The sequence below is a fragment of the Nyctereutes procyonoides genome, unplaced genomic scaffold (genome assembly GCF_905146905.1).
Source record: "Nyctereutes procyonoides isolate TBG_1078 unplaced genomic scaffold, NYPRO_anot_genome, whole genome shotgun sequence".
NCBI classification, from domain to species: Eukaryota; Metazoa; Chordata; class Mammalia; order Carnivora; family Canidae; genus Nyctereutes; species Nyctereutes procyonoides.
Window position 1 is genome coordinate 16,449,567 of NW_026575021.1, and position 20,158 is coordinate 16,469,724.

The 20,158-nt window shown below is 52.2% G+C and overlaps 1 protein-coding gene across 2 annotated transcripts in view; it reads left to right on the forward strand.

The window, feature by feature from the left end:
- Positions 1-245: 245 nt before the first annotated feature.
- IREB2 (iron responsive element binding protein 2) overlaps positions 246-20,158 on the forward strand; it is a 41,897-nt gene continuing 21,984 nt past the window's right edge. For both annotated transcript variants that reach the window (XM_055339015.1, XM_055339024.1), the window contains exons 1-5: positions 246-360; positions 1,771-1,860; positions 15,627-15,792; positions 17,055-17,192; positions 18,252-18,470. In XM_055339015.1, the coding sequence (XP_055194990.1) occupies positions 336-360; positions 1,771-1,860; positions 15,627-15,792; positions 17,055-17,192; positions 18,252-18,470 (638 nt within the window). In that variant the 5' untranslated portion in view covers positions 246-335. The remainder of the gene's footprint in view (positions 361-1,770; positions 1,861-15,626; positions 15,793-17,054; positions 17,193-18,251; positions 18,471-20,158) is intronic.

The window sequence follows — 20,158 nt, forward strand, 5'->3', positions numbered from 1 at the left end:
ACCTGCGCGACGGGCCAGCGCGGGGGCCGCGGGGGCGCGGACCGGGGCTCTGCCGCAGCCCGACGACGGGGCAGGAAGAGAAGCAGCCGCCGGGGGACTCGGTCACGGCCGTCCCCGCCCCGCCCCCCGGGAGCGCCGCCCTGCGCCTCCCTTTGTTTCGCGTCCGGAGATCTCGCGATAGCCGGGCGCCAAGTCCCGCGAGCACGGGCGCCGGCGCTGCGGCTCTCGCGGTGTTTGCGCGAGACTCTGCCCCCGCCGCTCCCCGCCGGCCCGCGCCCGCCTCCCGCCCGCGGCCGCCCTCCCCGCCGCCCCCCGGGGTACTATGGTCGCCGGCCATGGACGCCCCAGGTGCAGGTGCAGGTGCGTGCCCGCGCCCCCCGCGCCCCCGCGCCCCCCGGGCCCGCCGCTCGCGCCCGGCCTGCGCGGCCCCCGTCGACGGGCGGCCCTGGGGCGGGGGGCGGCGGCGTCCTGGCCGCGGCGGGGGCGGGGCGGGGCGGGGGGCAGGGGCGCGGCGGGGAGGGCGGCGGCGCTCGAGGCGGGGGGGGGGGGGGGCGGGGGCGGACGCTGCGGCGCCGGCGCTCCCCAAGCCTCCTGCCCTGGGTCCCCGGCTCCCCTCCCCCCTCCCTCCTCCTCCCTCCCTCCCTCCCCTCCCTCCCCCTCCCCTCCCCCTGCCTCCCCTCCCCCCTCCTCCTACGCCTCCCACCCCTCCCCCGCCCTCCTCCTCCCCATGCTCCTTCCCCCACTCCTCCCTATTCTCCCTACTCCCTCCCTCCCCTCCCCCTCCCCTCCCTCCCCTTCTACCCTCCCAGTACCCTCTTCCCTCCCCTCCCTCACCCCTTCTCTTCTCTCTACTCTCCCTTACCCAGTCTCTTCCCTCCTCCCTCCCCCACCCCTTCCCTCCTCCCTACCCTCCCCCACCCCTTCCCTCCTCTCCCCTACCCTCTTCCCTCCTCCCTACCCTCCCCCACCCTTTCCCTCCTCCCCCCTACCCTCTTCCCTCCTCCCTATCCTCCCCCACCCCCCTCCCAACTATCCCCCACCACCCTGCACAACAGCCAGAGAGAAGCTCAGGCACTCCCTCCAGGGGGCTGCGCCCCTGCCTTGTCCTCGGTGCCCAGGGTCCTGCCCCCTGCACAAAATACCCAAGGGCCCGCTGCCTGGCCGCTTGGAGCTGGGGGGCGCCCCAGTGATGAGACCCCAGGTCCCTGACCTGGGCCCCCAGTTCATGTTCCATCACAAGGAATCTGCTAATTTACCAGATGTTCCATCATTTGTTTCTATGTTCAGCCTCACCACCTAGCACGTCTTGGGTGCTATGTGGTGTTTGGCTGGGGTCTGCACTCTGTCGTGAATGCTCCGTGGGAATCTGTCCCATTTTTTTTTTAAAAGGCAGCCCCCCAACGTGATTGCTGCGTCCTCAGATCGTTGTGTGTCTTCCCCAGACGCCTGTGCAAATTCGAATCATTCTTGTTCCTCCCTTCCCCATGTTCTGTGTTACCACCTTTCAGGAGTTAATTACTTTACCTGTTTCTATTTGACCAATACCGCAGACCCTGGCCATGCGGGATCGTTTGACTTTAATAAAAATTGAATTTTAAGATTCAGTTCCTCTGTGGCTGTAGCCACGAGTGGCTGCTCACTGGACAGTACAAACAGAACATTTGTGCTGCTGCAGAAAATTCTGTTGGACAAAGGGAGTTTCTAGTATTTTCATTTCAGATTAAGGTATTCCGTAGCTGTATTTTAATAAAACTAAATTTTTTTTTCCAGGACGCCCCTTTGAGTACCTTATTGAAACATTGAATGACAGTTCACGTAAGAAGTTCTTCAATGTACCTAGACTTGGAGGCACCAAGTATGGTAATGTCGCTGGAATTTGGGGGGGAGGGTGTTTAGCTTGTAATAATAAAAATGCATTTGTTAAGTTGAGCTGAAGGAATTTTAAATGTACTCCCACCATGTTGTAGCAGGTAAACCTACACATACCTCTAACATTTTAAAGACTCCTCTTGGGGCATATTGTTTCGAGGAGGGTGTAAGCTTATACCTTTACTTCTCATTTAAAAACGTAAGTACATTTAGGAATTTTTTTTTCTCCTGCAGGGAAACTAATGCAATTTAAAAACAACAAAAAAGTCTGACTGATGATAATCTCCGCGTGTAACGTGCACACTTTACTTTCTCAAGTGAACAGTGTCCACAGTCCTTCACCTGTCCTACCTGGAGAGCGGCCGTGGCCAGGCCCCACTGCTGCGACTTGTGCTCCAGTACAGGCCGTGCTTTGCCTTGGCCTACGCGCCAGCGCTCTTGGCGGACCCTCGCAGGTGCCTGATCAGGGCCAGACCTTTCACTGACATCTCAGAAGAGTGAGCTCGGCGCAGCCCTAGAGTATTGGATGGAAGTCTTGACGTTAGTCAATCTGTAGATTTTGATGTATTTAAATATCCTAGACTGCCAGCAGCAGGGTTTTTTTTTTTTTTTTACATCATGAGAAGATTTTAATATTTTGGAGAAGAAACTTGTCTTAGAATTAGGTTGCCTAAAAAAAAATAAAAGGTTCTCCAGAATGAGAACAGAATCGTTTACCTTTTATGGTTGAGTACAGTGGTTTGTATTAAGAGAAGTTGGTAGTTTTGGTAGGTGCCACATGTCTTTCATTCGCATCTATCTTATACTTTCACCAATGATAAGTTTGTATTAGTTTTGAGAAGGGAGCACCTAAATTGCTTAATGTAAGAAAGATCTTTTATTTACTTTTATTTTTTTCTAATATTTAGTGATTCAGGCCTGCAAGTTTCTTAACCCGTATTTTATAGTTTAATAAATAAAAGAATACACGTGAGGATATTTTAAAAGTTGGGCATAAGTTCTTCCTGTGATAATTTGTGGAAATGTGCCCACTTAAAGATGGCCTGTATTTGCAAAATGTGGAAAATCAGTAGGAAACTATCAAAAATAAGATGCGTTGAAAGAGAATGCTTAATGATGTAAAAGCTAAATTTTGTCTGTAAAATAAGTTTTTATGGGCATCTGGAGGTGAGTGAGTTTCAGAGTACTCAGGGTTTTTATAACCGTGATAAATACAATGATGACCTCTGTAAATATAAATGCCTTCAAAACAGAAATTTGACTTTTATTTCCATGGGATTAAAGCCCTGTTTTAATTCATAGAGTGGTTACTATGAAAAGCTTATTAATAATTACTAAAGCAATTTCTTAGTAATTATTTGAGGGAATAAAATTTGAAAGAAGAATGGACTTGGAGAGACAGAAGTAAGTGGAGTAGAAGGTTATTTGCTTGTTTATCGTTGGAGCAGGAAGCATGTGTTGCCCTTTGGAGAGCAGGTTGAGTGGCCGTGCTCGCTGTGCTCAGGGACCTGCGTGGACAGTCGGCGGGGCCCGGGGCCTGGAGCGAGCCGGCGGGGAGAGCTCGCTGATGGCCAGGGGAGGAGGGACGGCAGGCCTCAGGAGCTCGGGAAGGCCTGCAGCCCGTACAGTGACTTTAACAAATGGAGGTTTATCTTTCTCACGAAGCAAGAATCCAGATTTGGCAGACGGGGACTGTAGCGCACCAGTGTCCTCCAGGACCCAGGCTTTTTTTCTGTTTTGCTTTCGTTCTTTTGGTGGCAAATAAATAGCTGCCGCACCTCTGGGCAGTGCTTGTGTTCTAGGTGGCTGGAAGGGAGGGAAGCCCCTGCCTTGGCCTGTCGCTGCTGCCCTCTCCTTCCAGGAAGCTGGCGGGCAGAGGCGATAGCATCCCAGCTTTTACAGGGACGTGCGGGACGGAAGTGCTGGAGTGGTGGGGGCACAAACCAGCCTGGATTCCTCCTCACGGCTGTATCTTCCCTCCCTCCGTCTGTCTTCCCATAGGGCACGACACAAATCATTTTGTTTCTGCTCTTTGACTGCTGTTGGATCTTTTTGCTCCCCAGGTGTATACTCCTGGTACCTGTGGAACTGGACATGTTGTGCGTGTGGATTCCATTTGGGTCTTCTGTAATTTCACTTCTGGCAAATCACCTTTTTAGCAACATGGAGCTGCCTGTGTGGCCCTCCGGCGCCCCAACTACAGCCTTGGAGATGTCGAGGCACTGTTGCTGTGGTTCTCCAGAACAGTCAGAGGCTGCTTCCTGAAGGAATGAGGACTTGAGATGATGTTGAACAGAGCAGTCATAGAGGACACTCCGTCCTCGGGGAGTTGGGTGCAGGGCAGGCCTTAGGCCAAGCGGAGGGGCAGGTGTGTGTGGAGGGGCGGGATGCGGGAAGGCTTGGGGAGGGTAGCTGTTCCCCAGCAGTGGGCCCTCCTGTCCTTCCGCCTGCCACCCTGTCTGTGACCTCCCTTACCCCGTGGGTCTCTAACCACTGGCCTGCAGTAGAGCCAAGGCATGGTTCTCTAAATCCTGACCTGCAGCCTCCCCTCCGAAAAAGTCTGTTTAAGTTTTTAGGAGAGTTTTTATTGATAAGAAATTAGATTGTGGTTGAGAATCACAAAAAGACAGCATTACAGGTGGTGCAGTAGCAGGCGCGTTGTGTAAGTGTAAATATAGGTAAACAGGCTACTTTTAACAGAAATGCGGTGAACGTTGTAGTGTGACCTTTGTTTATTTGTACTTGCTGTATCGCGAACATCTTTCCACGTCCTGGAAGATGAGCGTCCCGTGCTATCTGATTGGGCTTGGTTTCTCAGTCCGGGAGTGGAGTCGAGGTCGCAGGGGTTACCTGTGCTCTTCGACAGCCTGGGATGGCTGTGCAGGCCGGCTGTGCGCGCCACGGGCTGGTGAGCAGCTGTGGGCTTCGAAGGCTGTTGCTAGCTCTTCGACGTTCACACGCAACTGCTCTGTATGTGTCATGTTTCGGTTCTGAGGTGAGCTTGTCATTTTACAGTGTTAGTGGATCGGAAGCCTCGTCGGCGTTTTTCTTCCCTACTCTTACTGTATACTTCGTGTTCAGGCTTCAGACTTGACATAAGGAGCAGGAACTCGTGGAAAGGTGTTACAATTTCCAGACCTCCGAAGGTGCAGGGAGGAAGCACAGTCCGTGCTCGTGGGGATGAGGATTTCTAAACCAGAGGCTGTTTTCTTTGTCACGTGAAGGCTGCGCGGTTTCTTTATCCCCTTTTCTGTTTGAGTAGCCACCCTCCGTCGCCTGTCTCTGCGGCCCACGTACTCCTCTTGTGCAATGCCCAGTGTAGCCACTGCTGGCCACGATGTTGCCATTGTCCTACCGGCTAGTTAAGACCGGTTGTACCCGTAGCTGACCTTATCGCCTGTCGCTTTAACCTAGTTTGGCTGGACTGTCACATGTCTGTTACTGGGGCAGTTACTTTGCTGGAAGGGACACAAGTCCGTGTTTCCTAATCGTGTCTCTGCACTGGACTCTGGGCAGGGCTGTGAGGGGTTAGCGATGACATGACCTGCTTGCGGAATGGACACCCAGTGTGTACCTCCAAGGATCCCTTTGACCTAACACGACTCCGCTATTCCAGTGACGACCACAGACCCACCCACCCTCCACATGTTGTCCCCGGCTCTGTTGATGTTAACTCTGCTTTTGTTGACGTTTTCTCTTCTAGATTTTGGCCCTTTGGGTGCCGAGATAGACACCCCCCACCACAGGTGAAGAAAGATTGTCAAAGTACCGAGCTCCCGGGCTGGGGAAGCGTGGCCCTACCTCAGGAAGATGGGCATGGGCCGCACTGGAGGAAGCTCGTGTGTGTTCTCTCAGGGCTTCAGATTTCTGCGCCCCCTGCTCACTGCAGCCCAGCCTCTGCCCCCACGTGGCGGCTCTGAACACCCTTCCGGTTCGCTCAGTCTGTGTCCTCGTTGCAGATTCTTGGGAGAGAAATCTAATTGTTCTGTGTGTTTTTTCTCACGAGACTGCCGAGGATTGGCTCCTGCCTCGGTGCCATAGCCAGGGAGGTAGCAGGACGCAGGCCTGTCGGTTCCCAGGAGGCAGTGTGAGCAGGTGCCACAGGTGCATCTGTTGTGTTAGCGGCTAGTGCCAGGTGACGTGCTCGGGACAACGGGCACACTAGGTGCTTCACTTCGTCGATAATAGGTGCTACTTTTCTTATTTTCTCCACCTTTGTCAGTGAGTGGGGGAAAAACTAAAAAGAAGCAGGAATCTTTTCTTTTTCTGCCCTCTCAGACTCTGTTCGTGGCAGTATCTATTTTTTTTAAAACAGGTCAGTTCTTTACTGGAAACCTATCCTATCTGGCCTGCTACTAGTTGGGACACAGAAATGAAACATGGACTCTGATCAGACACAGGCCTGAGTTAATCCTGTTGCCAGATCTGAGGGGTTACGAGACCTGGAACAGTTTCTTCATCTTCTCTCGAGCCCCCGGCCTTGACCAGGGTTTTAGGCTCGCCCTGTAGCTGCTCTGCGGGTTCTTACCCACTGCCTGGCTCGGTCGTAGTCTAGACTCCAAACTCCCTTCTTCGGGGCTTTAGGCAAGCCTGGAGTGTTTTTGACTCTCCCCCTTCTGCCTGTGTTATTGTCCATCCTGTTTAGTTTCTCTAAGGCCTGCTTGTTAGCCAGTTGTACTGGAATTGCCTGTGGGTGATTTCTGCACCTGCTGTTTAAACCTGGAGTTGTCGCTTGTGAGACATTAGCAGAACCCTCTTGTGTGGTCTGCACGTCTTCACTACATTGCTTTGTGGTGGGCAGGAAACATAGTTCTGTCTCCACTTTATACACGTGAGAGAAATGAGGCTAAAAGTCTAGGTGATTTGCCTGAGGTCATGTTATCTTGTAAGGGAGGAGATGTGGTCTCGTATCTTCTGATTTCCCGGTTTCATACTGTTCTGTTTCCCAGCTCAATCACAGTAGTGACGGAAGCACCAGCAGGGATTGTTTGCCGTTGCCGTTCTGTCCTGTAAGCCATGTTGTCACCACTTGACCAAGGTCCCGCTCCTGATACCGTTACTGTATTGGTGGTGGAGGACCATTTTGAACTCACAACCTTGATTTTGAAGCCTGTACTTGTAAAACTGTTGTGTGCTCATGCGTACAAGGACCACAGAGGCCACCTCAGCAAGTGGGATGGCCCGGGGGGCGGGGGGCTGAGAGAAGAGCAGGTGCTGCTCGTTGCCAGCAGAAAGGTGAGGTTGCTATCGTAACGTTTTCTGATTTACGTTTTATTTTTAAGAAGCCAGAACTTTGGATTCGCATGTGAAAAAATTCTGTTTTTTCCGTGTTGGAAATTTAAATGTAAGGTGTTGGGCTCTGGAACACGCACAGTGCGTCTGCAGGCCAGCAGTCTGGCCCCCACGCTAGGAGGTGGCAGCAGCCGTTCAGCCTTGAGCGGGAGGCTCTGCAGTCCCGGAGGCCAGGCTGTGCCTTCCCTCACCTGCCCGCCGGCCTCAGAGTAGCCCTCAGCATCCTCTTTCAGAGCCTGAGCCACCTGTTGGATCTTCCACTAAGTAATTGATCAAAAGGGTATCAGTTGTTATCAGCTCATTTCAGAAGCGTGATAACACGAATTATCATACTTTCCCAGTTTCAGTTACCAGTTTGTCCTGGTTCCCACATGTCTTTTTGATAACCTATCCTTAGAGCATTAGCTTTCTGGGTTCATGGAATTCTAGAAATTTCTGGTTAGAAGAGGAAGAATCAACCTAGTCTGCTTTTCTACTTTGTGCACAGATGTGTCAACACTGTTTAATTCATTCGGATGACATCTGTTGGATACTCACCTGTCTCTGGTGAGTGTAAGACGACTGGGAGAGCATCTTTGTGCTGGAGAGAGAAAGCACACGGTTTAGTAACGAAGACTAAGTGCAGAGTCCTTAAGCACAGTCTTTGGTCAGTCCCAGCAGTCTGGGTCCACTCAGGTAGGACGGAGGATGTAACATAAATCCTCTAGATCTGTGATGGCAGAGTAGTTGTAAGATACAGGAGACCTTAGGGTCCCGTAGGGCTGCTCGAGAGCACCCAGGGAGGGGCCCACGTGAACGGGGTGCAGATCCCCTTGGACTAGGTGTGGCTCAGCCCCCAGGTAGCAGCAGGATCACTGGTGTGGCGGTGCTGGAGCTGGCCTGGGGTGCTGGGCAGGTGGCAGGCACCGCCTGGGGCGCAGGCAGGGGACTTAGGTGGCTGGTGGCTGCGGCACAGGGATGCACACAGAGAACGGGCATTGAGACGGAGGTGGCAGGTGCTTGGGCCACGCGGGGGCTTGCGGAGGAGGCCCAAAAGCTGGCAGGACTGGAGTGACTTGGTCCACGTAGCGGCACGGGCAGACACCCTTGGGAGAGTGCGGCTGGCCTCGTAGACGCTCCGGCTGCGGAGCGGGCGGGCTGGCGTGCACATGTGGGTACCTCTTACACGGCGCATCATAAAGTGTGTCCACGCTGGAAGATGTGTGTAACTTCGGGAACCTTTCTGTCTTCGTGTGATGTGCGGAGTGTCTAGACAGTGGGGGGACCTCGGTCATGAATGGACGGGCTTCCTTCATTCTTAAGAAAACATCTGCCAGGTACCTACGTTTGAATAACCGTCGTCTGTCAGGTCTTTCTGGTGAAAATGGTGTTCTTTGCAAGAAGCGTCTGGTTTAGCTTGCAGTTCAAGCGATGACGCGAGTGTTTCCCCGAGCAGTCACGCTTTGGTGTTGAGCAGAAGTGCTGTCTACACACTGTCAGTCTTGTCATCTCAGCAGTTGAGATTTAATAAAAGTAACACTTTTCTGCTTCCTCAAGGACATTCGTCAGTGAAGCTGGTATTTTGTGTGAGAACGAACAGTGGGATGAGCATGAGCACCGTGTGCTACCTCCGCCTTGAGCTCTGCTGTGACACCAGTGGTTTGCGCACCATTGTTTTCACACCATCGGCGCCTGTGTCTAAGCGGTGACAGAGCAAGTCGTGTCTGAGCTGACCTTGCAGATTCCTGAGAGAATCTTAGGGGCCTTCAGGAGTCCAGGGACCACTGGCGCAGGGTGAGCGTGGAGGTGGAAGGCAAGCTAGGGGGTCTGGGTGACACGTGATGTGGTGGTGCCTTGGGCTGGATCTGGGGGTGGTGATAGGAGGAGATAGGTTCGAAGGATGTGTGAGAGGCGTCCAGGATGATGGCTAGTTCGGGCGTGTGTTCCGGGTGGGTGCTGCTGCTGTTGCTGCTGCGCAAGGGGACACGAGGACGTGGTGGTGTGGGTGGGCGGGTGGTGGCGCAGGGTTTGGTCCAGGTGCTGCAGGATTGGGAACATCGCAGCGTTCAGGGAGAGGTGTTCACGAGGTGACCAGGCCTCTGGCTGCAGAGGCACATTCTGAGACTGGGTGCAGAGTCTGGTGAAGTCATAGGAGTGATGAAAGCTCTTGAGGGAAGAGAGAACGGGGCGAGAGGGGAGTTAGATGTGAACGCTGAGCAACGCCGACGTCTGAAGATCGGGGTGAGCACGGGGGCGGGGCAGAGGCCTGGGGGGCTCCGTGGGCCGACCTGTGATCCTGGATCTCAGGGTTGTGAGCTCAGGCCCCACGCTGGGCATAGAGCTTCTTAAAAAAGTAGTAAAAAATAAAGAATAGGCCCAGATGTAGAGACTGGCCAGGAAACCGAGGCAGGGCTGCCAGGCGTGTTAAGGTCCGTAGAGGATCGAGGCTCTTACTCTCCTGCCAGTGGACGAGTTACCCGACGTGGTCTCAGGTGCAGGCAGAGGCCGTGGGCGGGTCAGTACCCACGGCACAGGTGCCAGCATTTCTCTCGGCTTCCCAGGCTCCTGTCTCAGCGGGTGATCTCGAAGAGGGGCAGATTGCAGCGGCGGGTGTGCCACAGGAAGGAGCCCAGACAGGACAGGGGCACGCCTGCCTTCTGCCCCGGGAGCCGCTGCCCTGATCTTCCAAGGCTACTTGCTGTGTTAACACCATTTAAAAAACATCCCAGGGCAAGGGCAGCTGCTGTCTGTGCGAGGTGTGCTGAGCTGCGAGGCAGGAGACGGGAATGCAGCCTTCCTGCAGCCTGTGCAGGCTCTGCTGCGGGGCGGGCGGGAAGGTCCCGACGGGCGCCCTGGTCGGCCCTGCCGGACGTTGGCGAGGGTTAGGCTGGAGATCACATTGGTGTGGGAGGAACGGAGAACGAGGCTTAGAAAAGTGGGCCTTGGGCAAACCTTGTGGAGGTTCGAAGGAGAGCACATGGCTGCTGTGCGTGGGCCAGGGGCTCACGGCCACGGGGTGGGCGAGTCCGGGGGCCTGCGTGGCTGACGCGGGAGAGGGGGATGGGTGACTCGGGGGCCTGCCGTGTGCCCACAGGAACCCCCAGAGGGGAGAGCACCTCCTGGGCTGCCCCCCACTATCTCCCACACAGACGAGGAGCCCCAGGGTCAGCTGGTCTCAGGCGGGAGGTGCTGGAGGTGGGAGCGGCCCGGCCTCGTGGGGGGGACACCAGGAGCACAGAGGACCTTGCAGTCACGTGCTCAGCTGGCGCCCGGCCCTCTGGTTGCTGCAGGGCTGTCCCTCCTCCGCGACAGTGGCGTTAAACCAGAGTGGGCTATTTCACACCCACTAGAACGGGTATTACATGAAAAATGCACAGAGAACCCCCTACGTTGCTGGTGGGAACCTAAAATGATGCAGCCACTTTAGAAGACTGTCGGACAGTTTCTTAAATGCTAAACGTACGTTCACCGTGTGCCCCAGGAATTCCACCCTTAGGAATCCGCCCAAGAGAAGTAACACCGATCCCCACGGAGGTCTGCGCATGAGAGCCGAGCAGCATTATCACGATAGCTGGTGACCGTGTCCGTACCCTTCACTGGGTGCGCAGGTCCACACAGTGGGTTCTGTTCAGCGGGAGCAGGGCTTGGGTCCGATGCACAGGCGGCGCGGACGCACTGAGAAGTATGCCTGGGCGAGCACCAGACATGCTGAGGGACCCCCTGTGTGCTTCCTGGGAACGGAACTCGCCGGAGGCGGTGGAGCTGTAGAGATGCCAGCAGCCGGGGGTTCCGTGCAGCGGAGAGGAAAGGGCGGTGGGGCAGGAGGCAGACTCCTGGGGGGCAACACCTTGCTAGCGTCAGGCTCCCAGCAGGGAGCTGTTAGGAACGTGGTGTGGGGCTCAGACTGAGACGGGCCAGGGATGGAAGAGCGGAGGGCCAGTGAGGGAGTGGCGCCCCGTGAGTGCGCATCCGTGTGGGACGCCTGTTGCTCCCTGCACCCTCTGGTTACGGCTCGGGGATACCTGCCTCTGGGTCACTGTGAGGGGTCAGGTGCCCTATGTAGGTGAGCGCCTCAGCCTCTCCTGGCCGGGCCTGAGCCAGTACCTGCAGGTGTCGCTGTTAGAGTAGTTGAGGCAGATGGGGCGTCTGGGGGCTCAGCAGTTCAGCGTCTGCCTTGGGCTTGGGGCGTGACCCCGGGGTCCTGGGATCGAGTCCCGCATCGGGCTCCCTGCCCAGTAAGGAGCCTACTTCTGCCTACCCTTGCCCTCTGCTCCTCCCTCTGCTTGTGTGTGTGCTCGCTCTCTCATAAAGAAATAAAATCTTTTTAAAAAAAAAAGATAGTTGAGGGATCCCTGGGTGGCGCAGCGGTTTGGCGCCTGCCTTTGGCCCAGGGCGCGATCCTGGAGACCCAGGATCGAATCCCACATTGGGCTCCCGGTGCATGGAGCCTGCTTCTCCCTCTGCCTGTGTCTCTGCCCCTCTCTCTCTGTGTGTGTGACTATCATAAAAAAAAAAAAAAAAGATAGTTGAAAAAGAATATCGTGTGAGTCATTACTGCGTAACTGAGGAAAAGCTTTGTGCCCTAAGGCAACAGTAAACGTGTACATCTCCCAGCTTCCTTGGGTCTGGATGTGGAGAGTGGCTGCAGCCGTCCTGGCTGGGGTTCCCAGGAGGGTGGCCAGGTGCTGGCCGGACGCGCGGCAACCTGAAGGCGTGGCTGGGGCTGGAGCATGTGCGTCAGGCCACCCTGCCCACCCACGGCTGGCGCCCGGGCCCCCAACGCACCGCCCTGTTGGCTCGGCCCAGAGGGAGCAGTCCAGGAGGGGAAGGCCGATGCTGGGCCTTGCACCTGGGCTCGGAGGAGGCCCTGTCGCCCCGCCACCCCTGGGCTGTGGGCGGATGCGGGGCGGGGAGGAGCTGCCGGGAGGCCTGAGGAGCGGCAGGTGCGCCTCCGCACCTCCCTGCGGGTAATTCCCCACGTTCACGCAGCTCTGCAGGTTACTGAGGAGCGTCACTGGCACCCCCGTTAGTAGTTTTCCATGTTCGGCGTCGCGGCCCCTCCACTGTGCAGAGCCAGCAGGTGGCCCCTCCCTGCTCTGTCTCCCGTTCGCGGCTGTGGGTTTGGGTCGTCAGTATCCTGTGTTGATGTTATTATGGCCGTGGGGTAAACGGCTGCATCTTGTTCCTCATACAGCTTTGTTTTTTTTCCTGGGAGTAATCCTTGTTTCTTTTTGTTTGCTAAGTTTCGGTATCTTTATCAGTAATTCCTCCCCAAACTCTCCAGAAAAACTGAGCTCCTGGTAGAATCAGGTAGTCTGTTAGTTACGGCCTCGCCCTTCTCTTGGCAGCGTCCCCCCGGACGTCCCCGTGCGCCCCGCGGAGACGGACGGCATCCTGGCCCGTGTGCTTTCCTGTTCTCCACTTGACCCGGGGTCGTCGGGCGCCTCCTCCCGTAGCTTCCGGGAAGTACGGGGTTTGCGGCCTTGTGCAGTGGACGGTGGCCTGTGCATGGAGGTCTCTAGGCTGGAAACAGATTTCACCTGAAATCTCTTTATTTTTTTTTTTTAATGATTCTATTTATTCATGAGAGACACACACAGAGAGAGAGAGAGGCACAGGCACAGGCAGAGGAAGAAGCAGGCTCCATTCAGGGAGCCCGACGTGTGACTCATCCGGGTCCTCGGGGTCACGCCCTGGGCCGGAGGCAGATGCTCAACCCCAGAGCCCCCTGGGGCACCTCTGTGAAGATCTTTAAACAAAAAATATTCCTGACGCCGGTTTTCCAGAACAATTAACCATATTGAAAACTGGTCTGCATACTTGCTTCTGTGATCACGTTTCCCTCAGTATTTCCAAGTGTTTATAAAAAAAATGTCTCCTGGGCAGCCCTGGTGGCACAGCGGTTTGGCGCCGCCTGCAGCCTGGGGTGTGATCCTGGAGACCCAGGGTTGAGTCCCGCATCGGGCTCCCTGCATGGAGCCTGCTTCTCTTCCTTGCCTGTGTCTCTGCCTCTCTCTCTGTGTCTATGAATAAATAAATAAAATCTTAAAAAAAAAATGTCTCCCCTGCAGTTCCTCGAGGTTTGGTGGACTTCCTTGTGTTTTGATGGAGGTAGGATGAAAGCTGGTACTCGGGAGGCACCTGCTGTCATGGCTGGAGGGTTTACGGGTCGGGCGCTCCCGTGCGCCCGTGACCCTCCCGTAGCCCTCGTGGGGTCAGACCTGGCGCCAGCGCAGGTCCGGGCTCCAGCCGGTGATTCTGGGTGTGCAGTGCTGTGTCTCTTCACTTAACACTCCCTCATCTTTAACTGGTGTGAGTTAAAATTTCAATCATAAGATTAGGGACACAATCATATCCCACTGTGCATTTGTCAGCCGGTTATCAACATTTGCCGACCTTTTGTTTAAAATATTTCACGGTTTCCATGACCTATAAATACACTTGAGCATGCGTCTCTGATGTGTGAAGGGCCCTTAAAAAGTAACAGTCTCACTGCCTTTGTTTACCTGAGAAAATTAACGGTGATTCCGTAATGATCTAGAACCCAGCGTCCCAAGAGGGCCACGCAGCATTGGCTCATCCCATCTCCCGAGTCCCCGTCCGTCTGTGACCTTCGTCCTCTTCCCTCTTCTGCCGTCTTGACGTTGAGGAAGCCGTGCGTGTCGCGCTGTGCAGGTTTGGCTGGTGGCTCCGTGGCGTCCTCCCGTGCCCGTGGGGGCTGCTGCGTGGACATGCTGTGTTTGCGAGGACCCTGCGGCCGGGGCTGCTCTGGCGGGGGCTGGCCTGCCATCTCCACGGGAGGCACACGGTGTCTCTCCTGCCCGGCTTCCGTGAGGCCGCGCCTGTTCTGAGTCCGCGTTTGCTCCCACCGGATAGTCCAGTGATGTCCGCATCCTCTCGTCAGGTGCCTGCACGTGGGACATGTTTCCAATGACCTCGTTCCGCTTCTTTTCGCATCGGCTTCAGTTCTGTGAGCAGGAGCTTGCTCTGCACCATTTGTTCCTTGAAATTAGGACCAGATTATTTGATTGATTTTTTTTCCCCCTTTGTGAGTTTTCAGGGTCCTGAGCTGCTCCAAGAGCTCGCGTTGGCCGTCAATGAAGGTCTTTTCAAAGAGTCATTGGGAACTAAGGGCCGTCTTTGTGTTAGATACATTTCAGTGAGTTTCTGTCATTTTTCATTTCGACGCTCTCACTGCCCCATCAGCATTCCCTCTGCTTTCTGACCCCAGAGGGCATCGCGGCCCATGTCCTGCTGGTGGTTCCTTCCTCCCGGGAGGATGGTGCACTGTCATGTTTGGGGCATTTTCACGGAACACAGCTGGAAACATATTTTTTGGAAAGAGAAAAATTATGAGTTTGTACCTATGATTCAAATTGGAATTTTTTTTTAAGTTAGCCACTCTGATTTTATATTTCTTTATCATTACTCTTCTCTTGTTTTCCAGCCGTGTAACGAAACTGCTTTTAGTTTTCCTCTCGTTACATACACGACAACCTCAGGTTGCCTGTCGGTACTAATACCTGAACGCAGTTGGCTTTCTTTGTGGATTTTTTGGTCTCTATTACGTGACCCACTAGGGAGATATACTGCCGAAATACTGTGGGAATAGATGCTAACTTTCCTGTTTGTCCTTTTGTTCTTTCTGGGGGAAAAAAGTACATGCTGTTTTTTATGTAATTTAGTTTTATATTTTTAAGATACTTAATGTATTTAAATATATTTAATGTATGACTTTAAATTTTTATATTTGACATATGGTAATATGAATCTTTACACCTTTTTTAATGGCTTTTCTTACTGAAATGGCAGGGTGCTGTAAACATGGTCTTGCACTGCTTTTTCTTGGAATCTCACGTTCTGGAGGTCACTCCTTACCGTAGGCATCATCGTCCCCGTGGACAGCTGCGTGGTACTCTGCGGGGTGGGCTGCTGGCCTGCTCAGCCAGCCCTACACGCTCATCTTCCCTTTAAGCTCTGAGGACACACTTTCACGTGGGAACACCTGCTGTGGGACTGGCGTGTGCCTGAGACCTCGAGGTGCTGAAGTTCCCTCTGTAGTGTGCTTACCTGGGGACTCGAGGCTCAGGAGCCATGTGCATGAAACGAATTTGGCTCATAAGCACCCTAAACCAACTGCTCTTGATGGAAATCTTGAAAGTCTTTAAAATTACTGCACAATCTAGGGATGTTTTTGTTACTCTGTTTAATTCTGATTTTCCTGTGTCTTCCCTGAATGTTCGGTGCCAGGCAGCTCTTTAACGAAGGTTTACTCTGCTTTCTCGGAGCCTCGGCTTACAGTATGGGAAAGCCAAAGCGATAGCAGGCCCGTTTAACCGTAAGCTGGGTTTTCCTCCGTGTTCACAGAGGGTGAACGTTTTTTTTCTACTGAGAAAACTGCATCAGTGTCTAACTTCTTGCTGTTGCGGATCTTCAGTGTGTCCCTGAGATGCGTATGTCACTAACCGTGATACCCTCTGGCTCAGGTGCTCTGCCTTACTCAATACGGGTCCTGTTGGAAGCTGCTGTGCGGAACTGTGATGGCTTCTTGATGAAAAAGGAGGACGTCATGAACATTTTAGACTGGAAGACCAAACAAAGCAGTGTTGAAGTGCCCTTTTTCCCTGCCCGTGTCCTACTTCAAGATTTTACGTGAGTAATAAAGTATTTCCTTCTGAAAATTCAGACTGCCTGATACTTGGCTCTTTTTAATTCTGAAGATGAGTTTATAAGTGTAAAGAATTGTCCTTTCTAAACTTAAAGCAGTTCATTAAAAATTAGGCACTCGTTTCTTACCCTCTCTACTGAAAACCTGCTGTTGTTGGAGTCGGCCTGCTTGCCGTCTCCACGAGCGGGCCTCTCAGACGTAGCTCGTGCGAAGCCTAACCGCCCCACTGCTGTCCCCGTCCTTGTCTGTGCCGTCACCGGACATGCCCCGTAGCCTCCAGCGTAGGGCAGGAACGTGAGGATTAGTCGTGACTCGTGACTCCCTTCTTTCCTTCCCACCTCATCCAGTCTGTTGGCAAGCTCTGAGGACTTGACCTTGACACGTGTCCTGAGCCCAGGCACCTCTTACCATCTGCACTGCCACCCCGGTGCTGGTCCTGTGCTCTCCCCGCTCGACTGCCGCTGTTAGAGTCTCTAGCTGGTTCCCCTGCTTGCACGCTGACCATCTGTAGTTGTCTTTTCACAGCAGATCACGTGACTTAATTCAGACTGTCAGCCAGGGCCTTGCCGTTCCCCTGTACGCCAGGGGGCATCCATCACACTTAGAATAAAATCCAAACCATCGCCTGAACCACGTAGCCTGATCTGAGTGTCCATGAATGGACTGTGGGGAGAGTTAACCTTTAACTGAGTTTTGAAGGGGCTGTAGGAGAGTTAGCTAGATAAATAGAGCATCCCCCTCTCCCACCCACCAAAATCTGGTTTGTATGCCACTGTTGCTTATGCCCTGTGCATGCTGCTGCTACAGTACGTAGGATGCTGTTCTGTGGTCGCGACTACGTCTTCCCTGCAAACTCCTGTCTCTTACCAGCCTGTCCCATGGTGTCTGGAGGCATGTTCATCTAGTCGAGAGCTTGGGGTCATTGAACGCACTGGGAGGGAGCGGGTATCATAAAATTTAAGACAGGGAGAGAATTCTGTAGATAGTTCTTGAAGTTTTCTCATGCCTCTAAAAGTCGTCTGTTGTGGTGTTTGTGGCACATCTGTCACTGAGCACCCAGGTTCTCAGGTAACAAGGCTAATTCTCATTAAACCAGGAGACATCGAACTCTGGAAAACAGGTGCATAATCTAACATGAGTGCAAACTAGAAAGGGATATTTTTAGATATGAGAGTGAATAAGTATATTAATTACTTGAATGTAAGGAAGAACAATTCAAACCATAATTTCATTTTTTATTTTTTAGTGGAATACCAGCAATGGTGGATTTTGCTGCTATGAGGGAGGCAGTGAAGATTCTTGGAGGTGACCCTAGGAGAGTCCACCCTGCCCGTCCGACAGATCTCACAGTTGACCATTCTTTACAGATTGACTTCAGTAAATGGTACATTAATAGGATAGAGATATTTGTGAAGGCAGCCATGCGAGGAGCCAGCAGCAACTGGGTGGGGCAAAGGGAGTAGAGACAGTTCCTGCCTGGGTGAAGGCTGCCACATTTCGGATCCACTGATCTATAAAAAGACCTGGTGGAATTCATGTATTGATGACTTTTTTTTAACAGAGTCTGAATTTAAAATGGTATTCGTGTTTGTTAATCTCTGCTGCCATTTTGGATAGAAATGTATGAGCCTAGAACCTGTTCCGTGGAGCAAATTCATCTTCAGTATCTTTTATTTTTTAACCTACTTGCCTTCGAGAGAGAATCTAAAGATGGGAGCGATGAATGTTTTTAATTGGGGATTAAAATCATAGTGCTTTCTCGGGCGCCTGGGAGACTCCGCGTTTGAGCGTCTGCCTGTAGCCCAGGGTGTGACCCCGGGGTTCCGGGATCGAGTCCCGTGTCGGGCTCCCCGCACGGAGCCTGCTTTTCCCTCTGCCTGTGTCTCTGCTTCTCTCTCTGTCGCTCATGGATAAATAGATACGGTCTTTAAAAAAAAAATCATAATGCTTACTTTAAAAAAATTATATTTTTCCTTATGCTGAAATACATTTCTTCTGTTTAAAAGGTCCCTGTGACCAGGGTTAAACTAGATAAGACCTAAATTCTTTTGTGCTCTTTCGCATGGATCTAGACACAGTTGTGCCAGCACATGGGTGCTTTCACCCTCTAGATCAGCACTGTGGCTCTGTGCGGCTTTTAAGTTACTACCTGGGGAAAAAAAAACATTTAGGTGTTTGATAAGTTATTTAAATTGTCATAGAAGTATATGAAAATGATTTCCTTGGGCACGTAGAATTGTGTTTTCATCTCCATAAGTTTAAATTATCTATTTGTTCTTTTGTAATCTGAGTTTTGCTTTTGAAACCTGAGTTAAATGCTGTATTAACATGTGAGCAACATTTAGCTACTTCCAGATAACATTGCCAAGTGTGTGCTTTTTGAAAAGCTAAATTTCTGTCATTTTTAAATGGCTTTATTCTGTTTCCTTTTTTGGCATGCTAGTGCAATACAGAATGCTCCGAATCCTGGAGGTGGTGACCTGCAGAAAGCAGGAAAGCTCTCTCCACTCAGAGTGCAGCCTAAGAAGCTTCCCTGCAGAGGCCAGACTACCTGCCGTGGATCCTGCGACTCTGGAGAGCCGGGCCGAAACTCAGGGAAATTGTCTTCGCAGATTGAGAACACGCCCATTCTCTGTCCTTTTCATTTGCAACCAGTGCCTGAGTATGGGATTTTTAAAAAATACTTATCATTGCCAGGTTATTTTTCAGTTAGAAAAACTCCATTTGTCATCTGTCCCCTCCTGGTCCGTATGATGGACGTAGCCTCTTCACACCTGCAGACGTGTGTGTCCTACTTTCCTGAACGAAGTCATTTAAGACTTCATCCAAAACAAAGTCTGAATCCCGCTGTTTCATTTCCTTAGGAAGAAAACCTTAAGATTTTTCTAGAAGTATATTTAATTTTTGGACTAATACACACAGAAAAATGGGATTTTATCTTAAACTCTGAATTTTTTATTTTAGTGAATCTGTACCTTTCACATGCTCTTTATTCATTCACATTTCTTTTGTGAATTCTCTTTTTATTTATAGCTTTAGCTTTTCTCTTACTAGGTTTCTTGTTTTTTCCAATTTCATGAAGAGCTTGGTGTTAAGAATATTATAATCTAAAAAGCCCTCTTAGGTAAGCGATTGCCTAGATGCTGCTCTGGGAAGCAGTGAATCTGCTCAAGAAAGAATTCTGTTCTGAGGAGTTGGTACAGCTACTTGTGCCAGTTGTTAGGGTGCATGTTCACGTTCGAGATGAACATCTCTTCTTACACACAAATCAATTTCCCGGAAAGGAAGACTTACTGATTCAAATACCGTGGATTTATTTTTAATTAAAAATGCAATCTGGTGCAACATTTCCCCTCAGTTTTGACTCCAAATCACACAGAATTTGGATGAGTTGGACTGTGGTCCCCGCCTATAGGAAAATAGTGGCCCTCTCCTGTGTGCTTCGGCGCGTCCGTGTCCGTCCGTTATGGACCCAACAGGAAATGGCAAGGTGGGAGGTTGAGAGTATACGTTTGGCCTTTGAAATTGATGCCCAATTGGAAGTGGGGTTCTGAGCTACCAAATGAGGGGCACTCTACGGTCCTCCCGTGGAGAGGCACAGTAATCGCGCTGGCTCCAGATAGCCGTGTTCCCAGAGTCCTGAGGAAAATCTCCTCGAGATACGCTGTGGCTTCAGGGGATTACTCAGCAATGAATTAGTCTAGTAATCTTTGTGGGTTTTTTGTTTTTTTTTTTTAAGTTGACATGTAAACAGCTGTAACTGTCTGGACCCTGGAGGACACAGTATAATTTTAGTCATACTGACATCCTAGTCAGCACTTGATCACCAGCTGGCAGGTGAAATAAACAGCTTAAAACCATTTTTTAAATGTCCATTAGATTAAAAATAGCTTCCTAAAAGTGGCACAAGTGCTGACTGTTTGGAGGTGGATTGTTTTTACCTTAGTTTAGGTAATGCACATAAAACGTGCCTATAATCTATACGAAGTAAACTCCTTATACGTAAAGTAGTGCTTTCCACTACAAGCATTTTGCCCAAAGCTTTCTAGACATGAAGTGATGTTGCACCGTTGGCCCCGTGCCCTGTCCGTGCCCGGCGCCCCGCTGAACTGGCACCGGCGCAGGCGGGAGGCAGCGCACGTGCATGTTGACGCGCACACTCTGCCCTCTTCTGGCGGGGGACATTGATGGGGGGACGTTGACGGGGGTTGTGGTGTTCCTCATAGCTTCAGTCGGCGTGACGTGTGTTAGTGCAGTGTGGGGCCTGGGGATGGAGGAGCTCCGGAGAGAGCTGCCTACCATGCTGTTGAAAGCAGAACTTCCTTGTGGGAAGAAAACAGGATTCCGAGA